This window comes from Lithobates pipiens, unplaced genomic scaffold (assembly GCF_037356315.1).
Source record: "Lithobates pipiens isolate NorthernLeopardFrog02 unplaced genomic scaffold, aLitPip1_a1.2 Scaffold_10, whole genome shotgun sequence".
In the NCBI taxonomy this organism is placed as follows: Eukaryota; Metazoa; Chordata; class Amphibia; order Anura; family Ranidae; genus Lithobates; species Lithobates pipiens.
Genome location: NW_027507686.1, coordinates 26,276,282 through 26,295,879, shown reverse-complemented (window position 1 = coordinate 26,295,879; position 19,598 = coordinate 26,276,282). Strand labels below are relative to the sequence as shown.

Below are 19,598 nucleotides of genomic sequence, written 5' to 3'. Positions count from 1 at the left end.
AGGGGCAGAGACACAGACAACTGCAGGAAATCGCATCATTGTGGGAGGGGCAGAGACACAAACTTCTGCAGGGAAATCTCATCATTGTGGGAGGGGAAGAGACAAACTATTGCAGGGAAATCTCACCTTTGTGGGAGGGGCAGAGACACAAACTACTGCAGGAAATCGCATCATTGTGGGAGGGGCAGAGACACAAACTTCTGCAGGGAAATCTCCCCATTGTAGGAGGGGCGGAGACACAACCTACTGCAGGGAAATCTCACCATTGTGGGAGGGGCAGAGACACAAACTACTGCAGGGAAATCTCATCATTGTGGGAGGGGCAGATACACAAACTACTGCAGGAAATTGCATCATTGTGGGAGGGGCAGAGACACAAACTACTGCAGGGAAATCTCCCCATTGTGGGAGGGGCAGAGACACGAATGTCACTTTGAATATTTCTTTAGTTTAATCAGCTGTATATTTACTAAAAAGCAAAGGTTGTAAAATAAATTGCCCTCTCCCACACCTTTCAGCATATCCCATCCTGTCAAATTTCAGCGATTGGTGTAGACGTGACAAGCCATCCTGCGGTCAGCGATGAGAGTCCAGCCCCCTCTCCAGGCGCGGAGTAAAGCGCCGCGAGAGCAAAGGGGGAAAAAGAAGAAAAAATAATTGGTGCAGTGGAAGTGCCAGACTCCGCACAGTAGTCCCAGTGTTTGCACTGCCTAAAACCCTTTTATCTGCCGTTCATAAACACAGCTCCCTTTATGATATAAAACACATTTAGCTGTCATGGCGTCCGGCTGATTTATTGAGCGGAGATGTCCCTGAGTGGCTAACGGGCCCAGAATGCTTATTTTGGCAGGTGCACCCCCTCAGGTTCCCGACAACCTCCAGGAACTGCGAACGCTAATGACAAAAGGTAAATGATTTTTTTTTTCCTTTCAAATATTTAAACAGTTTCACCGGCGGAATAATTTGCGAACGTCTTTTTAGAAATTCATTCCGTAACGAACACTGTTGGAATAAAATTGTACATCTTTAAACTGCAAATGTTTTTGGATATAAGCTATGTAATTGTTTCATTGTCATCATTGTTATCACTGTTACATTGTTAACAGATACAATTTAATGTAATTAACCACTTGCTTACTGGGCACTTAAACCCCCCTCCTATCCAGACCAATTTTTAGCTTTCAGTGCTGATGCAATTTGAATGACAATTGCGCGGCCATACAACCCTGTACCCAAATACAATTTTTATCATTTTTTTCCCCCAAATAGAGCTTTCTTTTGGTGGTATTTGATCACTGCGATTTTTATTTTTTGTTAAAAAAATTTAAAAAGACCAATTTTTTTTTATTTTGTTATAAAATTTTAAAATGGGTAATTTATGTCCGTCATTGATGTACGCTGATGAGGCGGCAGTGATGGGCACCGATAGGTGGCAGTGATGGGCACTGATCGGATACACTGATAGGCAGCACTTCCAGGTGGCACTGATTGGCACCACTGGTGGGCATTGATAGGTGGCACTTGTGGACATTGATAGGTGGCACTTGTGGGCAATTATGAGGCATAATTGCCTCTTACGTTTCGGGACTGATGTCCCTTTAAGGTGAGCCGGTGATCGGCTTTTTTTTCTCATCCGCTGTCAGCGTGAGGAGAAAAAAAAAGCGGTCACCGAGCTTTTGTTTTGATCATGTGATCAGCTGTCATTGGCTGACAGCTTTTCACATTATGAATTGCTATATGCAGCACACGACTCCTTGAATCTGTGTTTTCCCACACGTGTGCATATGATGTATTTCCCAATCGTGGAATTTTCATGTTCAGGAAATACATTGTATACGCCATCCATGTGCAGGTAAAGGTCAATGCATACAAACATCCAGGGGCGTCGGGAGGGGGTGGCTAGGGGGGCTGAAGCCCCGAATGAGACCCCTAAAGCCCCGAGTGTCAGCTCCGCGGGGTCTTCATTGTTAGCCCCGAGCTCTGCGGCGAGCGCCGGGACCAATCTGATCCCGAGCACCGCCGAGTGTGGCCGAGTGCGGCCGAGTGCCAGAGCAGGTCCCGCCTTCTGGAGCCTGCACGTCTATGATGGACGTCCCACTGGTCCAATGCCGGGACCGCGGGACGTGTGACGTCCATCATAGGCGCTGTTGGCTCCAGAAGGCGGGAATTACAAAGCGGCTGCCGCGCCACATACCCGCTTGGCACTCGGGCGAGCCCTTCTTCTCTCCTCCTCGGACTGGCTGCTGTGACAGGTCAGTGTGTAATAAGGTCAGTGTAAGTAGGTCAGTGTGTGGTAATGTCAGTGTAGGTAGGTCAGTGTGTGTGTGTGTGTGTGTGTGTGTGTGGTAATGTCAGTGTGTGTGTGTGTGTGTGTGTGTGTGTGTGGTAATGTCAGTGTAGGTAGGTCAGTGTGTGTGTGTGTGTGGTAATGTCAGTGTGTGTGTGTGTGTGTGTGGTAATGTCAGTGTGTGTGTGTGTGTGTGTGTGTGTGTGGTAATGTCAGTGTGTGTGTGTGTGTGTGTGTGTGGTAATGTCAGTGTGTGTGTGTGTGGTAATGTCAGTGTAGGTATGTCAGTGTGTGTGTGTGTGGTAATGTCAGTGTAGGTAGGTCAGTGTGTGTGGGTGTGGTAATGTCAGTGTAGGTAGGTCAGTGTGTGTGTGTGTGGTAATGTCGGTGTAGGTAGGTCAGTGGGTGTGGGTGTGGTAATGTCAGTGTGTGTGTGTGTGTGTGTGGGTGTGGTAATGTCAGTGTAGGTAGGTCAGTGTGTGTGTGTGTGTGTGTGCGTGTGGTAATGTCAGTGTAGGTAGGTCAGTGTGTGTGTGTGTGGTAATGTCAGTGTAGGTATGTCAGTGTGTGTGTGTGTGGTAATGTCAGTGTAGGTAGGTCAGTGTGTGTGTGTGTGGTAATGTCAGTGTAGGTAGGTCAGTGTGTGTGGGTGTGGTAATGTCAGTGTAGGTAGGTCAGTGTGTGTGTGGTAATGTCAGTGTAGGTAGGTCAGTGTGTGTGTGTGTGTGGTAATGTCGGTGTAGGTAGGTCAGTGGGTGTGGGTGTGGTAATGTCAGTGTGTGTGTGTGTGTGTGTGTGTGTGTGTGTGGTAATGTCAGTGTAGGTAGGTCAGTGTGTGTGGGTGTGGTAATGTCAGTGTAGGTAGGTCAGTGTGTGTGGTAATGTCAGTGTAGGTAGGTCAGTGTGTTAATGTCAGTGTAGGTAGGTCAGTGTGGTAATGTCAGTGTAGGTAGGTCAGTGTGGTAATGTCAGTGTAGGTAGGTCAGTGTGGTAATGTCAGTATAGGTAGGTCAGTGTGGTAATGTCAGTGTAGGTAGGTCAGTGTATGTGGTAATGTCAGTGTAGTTAGGTCAGTGTGTTAATGTCAGTGTAGGTAGGTCAGTGTGTTTGGTAATGTCAGTGTAGGTAGGTCAGTGTATGTGGTAATGTCAGGGTAGGTAGGTCAGTGTGGTAATGTCAGTGTAGGTAGGTCAGTGTGTGTGGTAATGTCAGTGTAGGTCGGTCAGTGTGTGTGGTAATGTCAGTGTAGGTAGGTCAGTGTGTGTGGTAATGTCAGTGTAGGTAGGTCAGTGTGTGTGGTAATGTCAGTGTAGGTCGGTCAGTGTGTGTGGTAATGTCAGTGTAGGTCGGTCAGTGTGTGTGGTAATGTCAGTGTAGGTAGGTCACTACCATTAGTGTATGTAGGTCAGTGTATGTATATGTCCAGTTTATGTAGGTCGGGCAGGTGAGTGTAGGTAGGTCACTACCATCAGTGTAGGTAGGTTAGTGTATGTAAGTCACTACCGTCAGTGTCACGGCCCAGCCAAAAAAAAGTCACGTAAAACACTGCACCCCCCCCCCCACCCATTCAGGCCTTGGACTCCGGGCTGAAGCCCCTGGTTCTTTTGCCACCTAGCAACGCCCCTGCAAACATCCATGTTTACAAGTGTATGGCCCTGTAGACCTATTCTCGTGTTTGGTGGCTATACACAGCACCTGCAGCTTCCTGCACGCAGGAAAACACCCAGGATTTTACTTTGAGCATATTTTAAATCTCCCACCATGCATGTGCAAGGGGCCTAAATGTTACTTAAAACTAGACTTGGGAACTCAGCACAGGGATGGTGGGGACCCCTCATAATGGGCACAGTGGGTATACAGACCCAGGAACTCAGCAAAGGGATGGTGGGAACCACTTATAATGGGCACAGCAGATGTACAGACCTGGGAACTCAGCACAGGGATGGTGGGAACCCCTCATAATGGGCACAGTGGGTATACAGACCCAGGAACTCAGCAAAGGGATGGTGGGAACCACTTATAATGGGCACAGCAGGTGTAAAGACTCAGGAACTCAGCACAGGGATGGTGGGAACCAGTCATAATGGGCACAACGGGTGTTCAGACCTGGGAACTCAGCACAGGGATGGTGGGAACCCCTTATAATGGGCACAGTGGGTATACAGACCCAGGAACTGAGCACAGGGATGGTGGGAACCATTTATAATGGGCACAGCAGGTGTAGAGACTCAGGACCTCAGCACAGGGATGGTGGGCACCCTCATAATGGGCGCAACAGATATGCAGCCCCGGGAACTCAGCACAGGGATGGTGGGAACCAGTCAAAATGGGCAAAGCAGGTGTGCAGACTTGGGAACTCAGCCCAGGGTTTGTGGGAACCCCTCATAATGGGCACAACGGGTGCTCAGACCCGGGAATTCAGCACAGGGATGGTGGGAACCCCTCATAATGGGCACAGCGGGTAAACAGACCCAGGAACTCAGCACAGGGATGGTGGGAACCCCTCATAATGGGCACAGTGGGTGTACAGACTCAGACTCAGCACGGAAAACTCATAAATATCCCTGAGAAATGGAAGAATCAATTAAAGGACGTTCATGCTCCAGCATCCACCAACCACTGAGAAATCAATTTTGGATGAAATTACCTATCAGAGAGGTGAAGAATGTCTGCTGACACACATTGCCATGCCGAAAATCGCACCGGGGAAAAGGGCCAGTGGGAAGAATAATGCCCAATTGTTGGTATCCGTGGGAGGAATAGTAACCCATCATTGGAAAGAATAATGTCCAATTGTTGGTTTCATTAGGGGGAATAGTACCCCATCATTGGTATCAGTAAAAAGAATTGTGCCCCATCAGTGGGAAGAATAATGCCCCATCATTGGTTTGGTGTCAGTGGGAGGAATAGTGCCCCATCATTGGTATCAGTGGGGGGAATACTGCCCAATCATTGCTGTCAGTGGGAGGAATAGTGCCCCATCATTGGTGTCAGTGGGAGGAATAGTGTCCCATCATTGGTGTCAGTGGGAGGAATAGTGCCCCATCATTGGTGTCAGTGGGAGGAATAGTGCCCCATCATTGGTATCAGTGGGGGGAATAGTGCCCCATTATTGCTGTCAGTGGGAGGAATAGTGTCCCATCATTGGTGTCAGTGGGAGGAATAGTGCTCCATCATTGGTGTCAGTGGGAAGAATAGTGCCCCATCATTGGTGTCAGTGGGAGGAATAGTGTCCCATCATTGGTGTCAGTGGGAGGAATAGTGCCCCATCATTGGTGTCAGTGGGAGGAATAGTGCCCCATCATTGGTATCAGTGGGGGGAATAGTGCCCCATCATTGCTGTCAGTGGGAGGAATAGTGTCTAATATCAGTGAGAGTATCAACAATGAAAACCGTGTGACCCAACGGCAAGGATTATCCAGGAAAAGCACACCGCCGGCCCTCAGATCGCCTACAGCCAGAAAACACGGTCTCGCCATGATGAATATGCCCGTCAACAGCCGATAATTCTCCCACGCTGGGACGCCACGGCCCGGCAGGATTTACTGGTGCGATGGGAACAGCCCAGCCAAACGAGCGTAGAGCGTTCGCACTTGTGAACGGCGGAGGATGGGGGGGAACATTCATCAGCGGCCCGATCTGGAATAGATTATCCAGGAAATCCCAAAGCCCTCCGCTCTGCGGGTCGAATTAACTGCAATTCTAGCAGAGATTAGGAGCGGCGCACACCTCCGAGATGCGGAGTGGATTCCATTAGAGGGGTCTGTTTTTCATCCAAGCTCAAACCAGCAATAATTAAATAGCTGTCTCGGGGTATCGGTCACATTTATCGGTGACAGGTCAAAAGATTTAGCGGAGTGTACGGGTGGGAGAACTTTCTTTAATAACTCCCAATTTTTCCAATTAGCGCTAAAAGTTTTCGGGGGGAAAGGTCACCCTTGACGCCTCCCCAACCTATTGCTGATGGCCTCTCCAGCTCTCAATTCTTCTGAAGACACGCAGATCAATACTTTGTGGGCAAAAGACATTGCCCTACAACGAAAACACTGATAAGCATCGCTCAAAACCAACTCCCATATAGGGGTTCGAAATATTGGTGCTCAGGCTTATAGTATCTCCACTCTCACTAGAATACCGAATCCAAAGTAAACTCCAGCCGGCAACTCAGTTTCATCCAAACGTGGTAAAATTTATTGGCTATATGGTAAGTACAGCATAAATATGGCTAACGTGTTTCGGGCCATCAGGGCTTACTCATGGCAATGATTAACAACTTGACCTCCAGAAGGTTTTACATGACCATATTTGGTAAATAACAACACCCGGGATCCCTGATTGGTTTATTTACTTGACCTCCAGAAGGTTTTACATGACCATGGCCATATTTGGTAATTAATAACACCTAGGATCCCTGATTGGTTTATCTACTTGACCTCCGGAAGGTTTTACACACTTCATGACCAGGCCATATTTTGCTATTTGGCATTGCGTTAATTTAAATGGCGATTGCGCGGTCATGCAACACTGTACACAAATTTAATTTCTTTCATTTTTTTCTTTCACTTTTCTTTCTTTTGGCAGTATTTAATCACCACTGGGTTTAAATTTTTTGATATATAAAAAATACTGACAATTTTGAAAAAAAAAAAAAAACAATTTTTTCTGTTATAAAATGTTGCGAACAAATAATCTTTCTTCATAAATTTAGACCAAAATGTACTCTGCTACATTTCTTTTTGAAAAATTACCCAAATCAATGTCTATTATTTAGTCTGTGTAAAAGTTATAGTCTACAAACTATGGTATATATCTGAAAATGAATCTTTACAGTATGCACAGACAGCCTATCTCTCTTGATGCCCTAAAAGTACCCACCCCTTTTTGGAAAGCAGACAGTCCAAGGTATTTAGTAAGAGGCATGGTGAGTTTTTTTGAAGTTGTAATTTTTTGTCGTAATTTTTTGTCGTAATTTTTTGTCGTAATTCTTTGGAATTTTTTTCTTACCTTGGGGGAGGTAATTAGGGATTTTTCTAATCTTTTATTACTTCCTACAGTTATTATTGCTTACAGTTATTATTGCTTCTAACAGTGATGATCGCTGTTAGAAGCAATAGTATTTACCTGTCATGCATGGCTTTCATAACAGTTAACACATGTTTTGGGCAATTTAAGCCCTGACAGTCAAAACACGTTAGTGCATTTATGCTCTACTTACCTTGTAGCCCAAAATTTTTACTGCATTTAGATGCATTTAGATGATACTGAGTTTACTTTGGTTTGCCCTGCAACTGCCTCTAAAGGGTACTACAAAAACACAAATACCATAAAGTGGACTCATATAATAAAGCCATACTAAAATGTATCTAAAGCCCTGGATGAAGGAAAAAGGGTCTCCATTGGGGAGAGTCACACTCTCCATTTTTTTCTGGAGACCTTTGAGACATTAAGTAATAGAAAAATCCATAAAGTTGGGTTGCCCCCGGGGCAGCACAGTGGGTTCAAATCCCAACCACAACACCACCCCGCCCGGGGCCCCCCACGGGCCCCCCCAAGCATATTGAATATCTCCAGGATGCGACAGCCTTCCATCGCTTTCAATAGGGCTTCCTCCCACAGCTGATTGTGGGAATCCCCACTAGGGTTCTCATATCTAATCAAAGTGCGGGTGCAATTGCAGGTGTGAATGCAGCCTAAAGAGTAGGGCCAGGGCTGGACTTACCATTGGGCTTGACTGGGCTCAAGCCCATGGGCCCCGCACAATAGGGGGCCCCGCCGAAATACATAGCTGAGTGTACTCGGCTCGGCTCACAGTCACGCCCAGTCCCGCCCTATGATAGGCATAACACAGGGACTGGGCGTGATTGTGAGCCGAGCCGAGTACACTCGGCTACTCTCGGCTCTGCTCGGGACTGCGAAAGGACCCGAGAGCCACTGAGATACACAGGACTCTGTATCTCGGTGGTGCCATTTTTAAACTTCAAGACTGCAATGACAAGGCTGCAAATGACACTGGACAAGGCTGCAGATGGATGGGCAAGGCCAGTGGCGTAACTAGAACCTTCAGGGTCCCGATGCAGGAAACCATGGCGCCCCCCCCCCCCCCCCCGACCTCCGGACAGGGCTCTTTTCTCCGAGCCCGATGGTGGAACACCAGGGCCCAGTCCCAAGTGGGTGGCTGCATATAAAGGAACCGATTTAAAAAACATCAATTACAGCCACTGTGCCCATCAAACGCCACCACTGTACCATCTAATGCCACCACTGTACCATCAAATGTCACTACTGTGCCCATCAAACTCTGCCGCTGTGCCCATCAAATGCCACCGCTGTGCCCATCAAATGCTGCCAGTGTACCCATCAGATGCTGCCACTGTGCCCATCAAATGCTGCTACTGTGCACATCAAATGCTGTTGGTGTGCCCATCAAATGCTGCCACTGTGAATCCCCACCGCCCGCTCACTGTCTGCCCGCCACTTACCCTGTCTTGGTGGGGCAGCGGGTAACGGCCATGAGCGGGGTCCTCCATGCAGCTACTGCCATCCTCATCTCCCGTCCTCTCCTCATTATGGGCGTCCAATAGCTGTGTCTATCGTTTCAGCCAATCGGGTGATGGGTAAAAGACCCACACACCTGATTGGTGGAGAGGCCGTTCAGTGTTAGGAAAGTGAATATTAATTCACTTTTCTAACACACCTGGGTAGACTGTGAGCGTCAAGCATGGCGCTCGCTGTTCACCTATTTTGAAGCCTATTATTGCCCATGGCTCTAATCAGGTGGTGCACCCCCCCCCCCCCCCGCCGCTGTAATTCAGGCACCCGGCACCCCAAAAGGGACCAGACACCTAAATATGGGGGTGGCAGCGGTGGCCATGAATAGATTCATGCTATGCTATGCATGAGTCTATCCTTTGGTCATAGATGGGGTGGAACCTGTGCACCCTTTTGGATGCACCACCACTGATAAACACATGCACATACACATACATATATGAACACACACACACACATACATACATGCATGCTCTCACACACACACATACAAGCATGCTCACACACACTCATACACATACAAGCATGCTCACACACACAAACATACATTAATGCTCACACACACACATTAATGCTCACACACACACATACAAGCATGCTCGCACACACACACGCATGCTCACACACACACACACACACACATGCATGCTCACACACACACACATACATGCATGCTCACAAACATACAAGCATGCTCACACACGCACATACAAGCATGCTCACACACACACACACGCACATACAAGCAGGCTCATGCACACACAAGCATGCTCACACACACATACATGTATGCTCACACACACACATACATGCATGCTCACACATACACACACACACACACATACATGCAGGCTCACACACACACACACACACATACATGCATGCTCACAAACATACAAGCATGCTCACACACGCACATACAAGCATGCTCACACACACACACGCACATACAAGCATGCTCATGCACACACAAGCATGCTCACACGCACACACAAGCATGCTCACACACACATACATGTATGCTCACACACACACACACATGTATGCTCTCACACACACACATACATGCTCACACACACGCACACACACATACATGCATTCTTACACACACACACATACAAGCATGCTCACACACGCACATACAAGCATGCTCACACACACACGCACATACAAGCATGCTCACACGCACATACAAGCATGCTCACACGCACATACAAGCATGCTCACACACATGCACACACAAGCATGCTCACACACACACACACATACATACAAGCATGTTCACACACACATACATACAAGCATGTTCACTCATACAAGCATGCTCACACACACACACACATACAAACACAAATACAGTAGATAGTCTTATTAAAAAAAACGGCAGGCATTTACCTTCCTGGCTCTTCCTGCCGGGTACTGTACTCTAGGGGGAGACAAAGAGCACACACTGCTTTCACTACTAAGCCTAATGTGAGGAGCTCCCGCACAGAGCCGATTTCAGTTCGGCTGATGATCAGGGAGCTCCTCTCAGCCTTCCCTCCTATCGAAGAGTGCAGGGGGCCCTTGGGCCCCCCCCCCCCCGCAGCAAGGGGCCCGGTCGCCATGGCGATCTTGGCGACCCCTATAATTCCGCCACTGGGCAAGGCTGCAGATGGACACTGATAAGGCTGCATTGATGGGCATTTAAATGTAAGTTTTTTCCTTAAACTTCCCTCCTAAAAGTTTTTTTCCTTAAAATTCCCTCCTAAACTTGGGGTGCGTGTTATATGCCAGCGCGTGTTATACACCGATAAATACGGTAATGTATAGAAGGTAGGGCCAGAAAGTGACTCAAGCCCAGGGGCCCCCACCACCCTAAGTCCTGCCCTGCCCATCACCAGCCTTTGCCATCACATAGGGGACCTGTTAGCCCTCTTGTAATAGCAATAAAGTTATATTTAAAAAAAAGATATATATATATAAAAAAAAATTTTTTTATAATAAAATAAATTAAAATAATTTAACACGTACATACACGCAAATGCAAAAGCATGCATATGTCCCTCACACATGTATGTAAACAGTGATTGCACCACACATGTGAAGTATCACCACAAATGTCACAGTGAGAGCAATAATTAAAGGGAAAAATGTTAGCCACCCCGTTACTCGACACACAAAAAAAAAGAAAAAAAAAAGTTTGGGCGCCTTGCCGCCATAAATGATTCCTTTCCAGTGTCAAGTGCTGCTTCATGCTCCCTCCAGTACTGCTCACATGATGAAATGACTGGGGATGTGGACGGGTTTACCATCTTGGGTATTTGTACCTGTGGGCAGCACTGAAGGGAGCCCATGACAGCTTTTTCTCCATGAACAATTCTGTGCATCATTTTATCCTGTCATGGTGGAAAATCCTTTCAAATCTGACTACACCATAGCTCCTAATTGTCCCTGATTTCAAGGGACTGTCCTTGATTTTGAACAAAGTCCCTCTGTCCCTCATTCCTCCTCATTTATCCCTCATTTTTGGGTCTGATCTATATAGATGTATATAAAATGCACTTTTTATCTTTCAATAAGTGTTTCCCAGAGCTAAACCTTTCATCCAATTTCTAAATTGCTGCATTTGTACATTTTTAAAACCAATATAAAGGAAAAAAAAACTATAGAATCGCGCTAACCCTGTGATTAAACCATGTGATTTTGTTTTTTTAATCACAAGGTTAGCGCGATTCTATTGTTTTTTCTTTATTTCGAGTCATATTTAGATATGTAAGAACCGCGGCTTTCCAATTATTGTATTTATTACACCTGAGTGCAGTTTTGTTTTCTTTTCTTTTCACAATGTAAAGGAATAGTAGTGGTAAAAAAAAACCCTTGTGGATTTAAAGTGGAGGGCCACCCTCCTGAAAAAAAAAAAAAACATTAAAAATTACAAAAAAATCTTAAAAAAAAAAAAAAAAAAAATGCCTGTTGCTAGGCACATAATCCTAATCTGCCTCTTCCTCCTCCGCGGAGATCTTCTTTCTTCTCTCCTTGTCGCGTTGTTTTCTGGGTAATGGGTTGTGCTGTGTTCTGGGAATTGTGTGTCCCAGAACACAGCGCGTCCCATTCACAAAGCGCTGCGCGACTCGCACATGCGCAGTAGGAAACGGGCAGTGAAGCCGCAAGGCTCCACTGCCTGTTTCCCTTAGAAAGAATGGCGGCCCTGGGACCCGAGAGCCGAGGGACAGGTCGGCCTCGGGCGGCCGATATCGCGGGCGCCCTGGACAGGTAAGTATGCTTATTAAGTCAGCAACTGCAGTGTTTGCAGCTGCTGACTTTTTTTTTTTTTTTTTTTTAAACGGCCCTCCTCTTTAATTAACCTTTTTTTTTGGTTAATTCTCCTTTAAGACGGTGTGGCAGGGGGCGTGTCCTATGCCTACATACAGTTGCTAGCAGGTGTCCCTCATTCCCATCCCAAAATGTTGGGAGGTATGGTTTAACTAATAATTTCCCCCCCCCCCCCCATAATTCTCCTTTATGAGGGCGTGGCCGGGGGTGGGGGCCTATGGCTACATACGTTTGCTAATAGGTGACCCTCATTCCCATTTCAAAAAGTTGGGAGGTGTGCTATACTGATCTTTTCTCTGTTGCCTCCAATGATCATTTTCGTAATTAAAGATCTCTTTAAACTTAATTTATGATGGTTCATTGCTTGATATGTCTGTGGCTGACATAAAACTGGAGAGCCCACAGTCTGGTGCAGCTGTGCATGGTAGCCAATCAGCTTCCAGGTTTTTTTAGCTTTGGAAGGTTTACCCCCCATTCATGACCAGGCTATTTTTTGCGATACTGCACTGCGTTGCTTTAACTGACAATTGGGCGGTCCTGCGATGTTGTACCCAATTAAAATTGATGTCCTTTTTTCCCCCACAAATAGAGCTTTCTTTTGGTGGTATTTGATCACCTCTGTGGTTTTTATTTTTTGCACTATAAACAAAGACCAACAATTTTGAAAACACCAAAAAAAAAAACAATATTTTTTATTTTCTGCTATAAAACACATTCGATAAAAAAATGTAAAAAAAAAAAAAAATATTGAATTTCTTCATCAATTTAGGCCAATATGTATTCTGCTACATAATTTTGGTAAAAAAAAAAATCCCAATAAGCGTATATTGATTGGTTTGCGCAAAAGTTATATAGCGTCTATAAACTATGGGATATTTTTTTTTTTTACTAATAATGGTGGTGATCAGCGACTTGACTGCGATATTGCGGTGAAATCGGCCACTAACTGACACTTTTGATACTTTTTGGGGGCCAGTGACACTAATACAGTGATCAGTGCTAAAAAAGTATGCACTGTCACTGTACTAATAACACTGGCAGGGAAAGAATTAACATCAGGGCCCATCAAAGGGTTAAGGCCGGGTTCACACTATAACCCGTTGCAGATCGCACAGGAGCGATGTGCGTCCCTGTTCCCCTGTGTCAGGGACGAATCAGGGCCGATTCTATGCCTGAACTCGGCCCTGAAATGGAGCCAAAGACGCACAGCGTTTTTGTGCAGTTTGCTCTGCAGCAAACAGAGATATGTGAACCGGCTCCATAGAGAGCCAGTTACATTCTCCTGCTATGTGAATTGGATGCGGGGGGAAACTAATTTGCATAGGTGTGAATCCGTCCTAAATGTCTAAGTTGTGCTTACTCACAGTGGGGGAGGGGCGTTGACTAGGGGAAGGCAAAGATCTGTGTTCCTGTTTAGCAGAAACACAGGATCAATTCCTTCCCCTCTGACAGAACGACAATCTGCCTTGTTTACATAGGCAGATCGTCGTTTTGCCTCTGTGCTGTATAATCAGTGGGTGCCACGGCACCCGCCGCTGGGCTCCCGTTGTGTATAATCACAGCAGATGCGGTTCGCCGGAGGTGCACGCTCCAGACCCGGAAGTGTCAGATCACCTACTAGGTACATGATTTGGTGCAGAGTAGCCGCCCGGACGCAGTTAATGTGTGGTGGGCGTTCCACAAGCGGTTAAACAATCTAAAAGTTAGAAGCTGATTGGCTACAATGCCCAACTGCACCAGATTCTGAGTGCTTTAGTTTCAGTAAATCTCCTCCAATCTCTTTTAGTGAATTTAGCAAATCTATCCTAAAATTGATTCAATGCCCCTCCCCCACCCACGGTCATATTGCGCTGTGTTCTTGCGTGGCACAAATTATTTTTTTCGGCCGCCCTGTTAAGCTGTGAAATGAAAATTGCGTCTCAGACATTGGCAGTGACAGAAGTGTGAAAATATTACAATCGTTAAACTCTGAAGTCTTCCCTCTCCTCCGCGTCCATCTGACATGGGAAGTAACCGAATATGAATTCCAATTATCTTCTGAATCCTCACTTTTCACCACGAGGTCAGCCTGAAACAATACACAAGCGTGATTGGTCGGGGTGACGGAGATGAATTGGATGCTCCTCGCTCCCACACCACGCTACGCTTCACACCATAATATTCCTTTTTTCCCAGATAAAAAAATAAAAAATAAAACAGATTCTGCATAAAAAGCGATATGCGCAGATCGTTTATAGCGTAACAAATGCATAAGCGTAAGAGAGACACTTGTTCTCTAAATTACAATTCTCGCCAGTGGCGGTTGGTGCTCACAATTTTTGGGGGGCAAACTAATTCTGAAAAAAACCCCATCAATTGCAGCCTCACCGTACCATCAATCGCAGCCCCTGTGCCCTTGTGCCATCAATCGGAGCCACTGTGCCCATTAATTGCCACCACTGTGCCATCAAACACAGCCACTGTGCCATCAATCGCAGCCAATGTGCCCATCAATTGCCACCACTAGGGATGAGCTTCGAGTTCGAGTCGAACTCATGTTCTACTCGAACATTGCCTGTTCGCCTGTTCAGCGAACAGTGAACAATTTGGGCTGTTCGCAGCAAATTCGAAAAGCCGGAACACCCTATACAAGTCTATGGGAGAAATCTAAAGTGCTCATTTTAAAGGGTAATATGCAGGTTACTGTCCTAAAAAGTGTTTGGGGACCTGGGTCCTGCCCCAGGGGACATGGATCAATGCAAAGCCAAAAACGGAAACCTGCGTTACATCAGAGGGGGTGGGGTCACCCACACGTCACTGGGGAACCCCTGGCTTCCCTCTCCAGCGTCAGAGGGGCGGGGTCAGGTGACGGGTGGCCCCGCCCTCCTAATACAAGAAACGTCAGCGCTGGGATCTCTGCAGTGTCTCCGCAATGGAGACAGAAGAAGGATGTATGGACAGCGCTGGACTGAGAGATCCCCCGTCGCTGGATATGATCATCCATCGCTGGACCCCGGAGATCCGTCGCTGGATAGCAAGAGTGGATTAGCACCGCTGGAATCTTTTTTTTATTTTTTTTATTTTTAATAAAGGAATTTTTCAAAAGTGTGTTTGTCTTATTTAACCATTTTTACACTTTCTTTGTGAAATGGTAGGGGTACTTTTGTACCCCCTTACCATTTCAAACAGGGGTGGGGCCGGGATCTGGGGGTCCCCTTGTTAAAGGGGGCTTCCAGATTCTGATAAGCCCCCCGCCCGCAGACCCTCACAACCATTGGCCAGGGTTGTGAGGATGAGGCCCTTGTCCTCATCAACATGGGGACAAGGTGCTTTGAGGGGTCACAGACCCCCAAAGCATCCTCCCAATGTTGAGGGTGTGTGGCCTGGTACGGTTCAGGAGGGAGGGGGGGCGCTCTCTCGTCTCCCCCTCTTTTCCTGCGGCCTGTCAGGTTGCATGCTCGGATAAAGGGTCTGGTATGGATTTTTAGGGGGACCCCCACGTAAATTTTTTTTAAATTTGATGCGGGGTTCCCCTTAATATCCATATCAGACCTGAAGGGTCTGGTATGGATATTTAGGGGGACCCCCACGCCAATTTTTTTTTTTTTTTTGACACGGGGTTCCCCTTAATATCCATGTCAGACCTGAAGGGCCTGGTAATTGAATTTAGGGGAACCCCCACGCTTTTTTTTTTTTTTTTTAATCAATGAATGAATGAATTGTCGGCTAATACAGAGAAGACTCATTGAGTGTTCTCTGTATTACGGGGAGCCGACAATTTAGCCGCAAGTGATTTTAAAAGACATTTTTCCTGCACAAATGACACTTTGTGCAGGGACAGTTCTAAGCACCAGAAACATGCGCCCCTTCACAGGCATACTATAGATACCCCCCAGCTACGAAATTTAAAGGAATATTACACTTTTATTGTTTCACTTTAATCATTATTAAAATCACTGCTCCTGAAAAAACGGCTGTTTTTAAAACTTTTTTTTGCATTGATCCATGTCCCCTGGGGCAGGACCCGGGTCCCCAAACACTTTTTAGGACAGTAACTTGCATATTACCCTTTAAAATGAGCACTTTAGATTGTGAACGTTCGAGTCCCATAGACTTTAATAGGGTTCTAAAGTTCACACGAAGTTTAGGTCTGTTCACAGGTTCTGGTGCGAACCGAACAGGGGGTTGTTCGGCTCATCCCTAGCCACCACTGTGCCATCAAACGCAGCCACTTTGCCATCAATCGCAGCCACTGTGCCCATCAATCGCAGCCACTGTGCCATCAATCGCAGCCACTGTGCCATCAATCGCAGCCACTGTGCCATCAATCGCAGCCACTGAGCCCATCAATCGCAGCCACTGTGCCCATCGATCGCAGCCACTGTGCCATCAATCACAGCCACTGTGCCCATCATTCGCAGCCACTGTGCCCATCAATTGCCACCACTGTGCCATCAATCGCAGCCACTGTGCCATCAATCGCATCCACTGTGCCATCAATCGCATCCACTGTGCCCATCAATCGCAGCCACTGTGCCATCAATCGCAGCCACTGTTCCCATCATTTGCCGCCACTGTGCCATCCAATGCAGCCACTGTGCCCCATAAAATGCAGCCACTGTGCTCATCAAATGCAGCCACTGTGCCCATCAATTGCCGCCACTGTGCCCATCAATTGCTCCCACTGTGCCCATCAATTGCCGCCACTGTGCCCATCAATTGTTGCCACTGTGGCCATCAAACACAGCCACTGTGCCATATCAAATGCTGCCAGTGTTCCCCCTGCCGGCCCGCTGTCTGCACTTACCTGTCTCGGTTGGACAGCTCCTCGATATCTTCGCCCGTGCTCTCCACCTGTCCTCTGCTATGATTGGACGCCTGCCTGTCGTTTCAGCCAATCAGGTGACGGGTAACAGATCCAAGCCCCTGATTGGTGGAAAGGCGGTTTAGTGTTAGGAAAGCGAATATTAATTTGCATTTCTAACACAGCATGGCACTCGCAGGTCACATTTTTTTTTTTTTTTACGCCTATCAGAGCCTATGGCTCTAATCAGGTGCCTTAAAACCACCCCCTGCCGCTGTAATTCAGGCGCCCTGCGGGGGTGGAAGTAGCGGCCATAGATAGATTCATGCACTGCATGAATCTATCTATTGGTGCTAGTGGGGGGTGGCTTGCCAACCGTCCACCACCATCAATGAGACTGAAACAAAAGTAATAAGAATAATAGTGTGTGATTGTGGGGGGGACATTAGAGTGTACATTTTTTTGTTTATTAAAAATCTTACAAACATAATAAAAACATATTTACATATATACAAAATAAAAAAAATATATATATAAACAAAAATAGCTGACATCAGCATAGCAAAAACATAAAGAAAACTAAATATACCATCCTGAACAAAGCCATAACACCCTCAGGCTAGACATTAGAGTGCAAGCTCCTCTGGTGCAGAGACTGATGTGACTTGCTCAGTGTTCTCTGTACAGCACTGCAGTATATGTCAGAGCTATAAAAATCTGTACAGTACTGCAGGATATGTCAGAGATATATAAATGTATAATAATAGTAGTAGTGGTGGTGGAGGAGGCATTAGAGTGTGAGCTCCTCTGGTGCAGAGACTGATATAAGTAAGAAATTGGAGAGTAAGCTCCTCTGGTGCAGAGACTGATGTGCCTCTGTACAGCACTATGGTATATGTCAGAGATATATAAATGTGTAATAATAGTAGTAGTGGTGGTGGGGGCATTAGAGCGTTAGCTCCTCTGGTGCAGAGACTGATGTAAGTAGTTAAATGATAATATGTTCTGCACTGCAGCATATGTCAGAGATATATAAATGTATAATAGTAGTAGGGGCGTTAGAGTGTGAGCTCCTTTGGTGCAGAGACTGATGTGTCTCTATATAGCACTATGGTATATGTCAGAGATATATAAATGTATAATAATAATAGTAGTAGTGGTGGGGGCATTAGAGTGTAAGCTCCTCTGGTGAAAAACTAATGTGACTGGCTCAGTGTTCTCTGTACAGCACTGCAGTATATGTCAGAAATATATAAATGTATAATAATAATAGTGTGTGACTGTGGGGGGACATTAGAGTGTAAGCTCCTCTGGTACAGACACTGATGCGTTCTCTGGATTTACCAGCACTGACCCACTCTGAGCCGTCACGGATGAAATCCGCTTTCTATGGCGATACGATAGATTTGCGCAGTCGGGCGCGGCTGATACTTTTTGGCGGAGGAGTTTGTTGTTTGTGGCGCTTCTCAGACTCTGACTTGGTGTCGGAATCACCTAATTTTTTTTTTGTCGGGTTTGGACGGAGTTCAGAAGTCGATGATGTCACTTGTCGGCGAGGAATATACAGACTGTCATTTATGGGTCATTTTTCTCGGGCTAAAAATAAGAAAAATTAGAAGCCGTCCTTCGGGGAGATAATAATGATATCTGGCGTGTTAAAGAATGATCTGGCAGACAGCGATGTCCACATTACATGTAATGACGGAGCGTGGGAGGTCAGAGGCTCAGAATCGCTCTGTGCTGCGAGGAGCCGACGTCCCATCCTGGGGGAGCTGCTTCTTAAAGCCAAACTCCAGACAGATAGAATGATAGAAATAAATGCAGCAATCAATAAAATGCATTTTCATTTTTTTTTTTTTTGTAAACACCTGAATGTGACCTGTGTCATTTGCATTCCCAGAGCTCAGACTGGAAGAGGGTGAAGCAACACAGAGAGCCAATCAGTGACAAGGAGCATGATGAGGAGGAGAGAGCAGAGTGACAGAGAGAGACTAACTCATCACTGAGCTGCTTCTTTTATCACTATCCATTCACAGACTGTAGGTGGAGCCAGGATGAACTGGGCTCAGAGGAGGTGGGTTAAATGATGCTGAGGACATCTTCTGGCAAAAATCATTACTGCACGGTACAGCTTTTTTAAAGGGCTTTTTTTTATTATTCTGTGTGTTTTCTCCCAGTTAAGAAATAATAAAGCAGAAAAATAATAAAAAGTCTGCAGCTGCCAGTGATTCTTTTTGAAGCTCTAGGGATTCATTTTTATTCTTGATTCAGGTAATGATTTCATAAGTGTGATAATGTGTCAGTGTGACCCTTCCAGGTATTTATTAAATTATTTAAAGATGATTAACTACATATGTAGGGAAAGGCAGCATAGGCAGCTGCCTAGGGCAGTTTTTTCCTTCACAGCACCCCATGAAAATATGCAAATTCTCACCCCAGTCTAAAATGGGACCCCTAGTATGTAAGAACTCCCCTCCCCTTCCTTTCACCTCAGAGTCATCAGCTCCCCCTTCCTTTCACATCAGAATCTTCACCGCACCCCCCTTTCTTATCCGAGCCTTAAGCCACCCCTTCCTTTTACATCAGAGTCCTCAGTCCCCCCTTTTTCATATTAGATTTCAGTTGTTCCTTTTTCACATTAGAGTCCTTGGGCCCCCTTCTTTC

The 19,598-nt window shown here is 46.2% G+C and overlaps 1 protein-coding gene across 2 annotated transcripts in view; it reads left to right on the top strand.

Moving 5' to 3' along the window:
- LOC143928299 (uncharacterized) overlaps positions 1 to 19,144 on the top strand; it is a 39,542-nt gene extending 20,398 nt beyond the window's left edge. For both annotated transcript variants that reach the window (XR_013262395.1, XM_077453106.1), the window contains exon 4: positions 18,835 to 19,144. Coding sequence is in view for 1 of the 2 variants with exons in the window: in XM_077453106.1 (XP_077309232.1) it covers positions 18,835 to 18,856 (22 nt within the window). In the remaining variant the exon portion in view is untranslated. The remainder of the gene's footprint in view (positions 1 to 18,834) is intronic.
- The last annotated feature ends 454 nt before the right edge of the window (positions 19,145 to 19,598 follow it).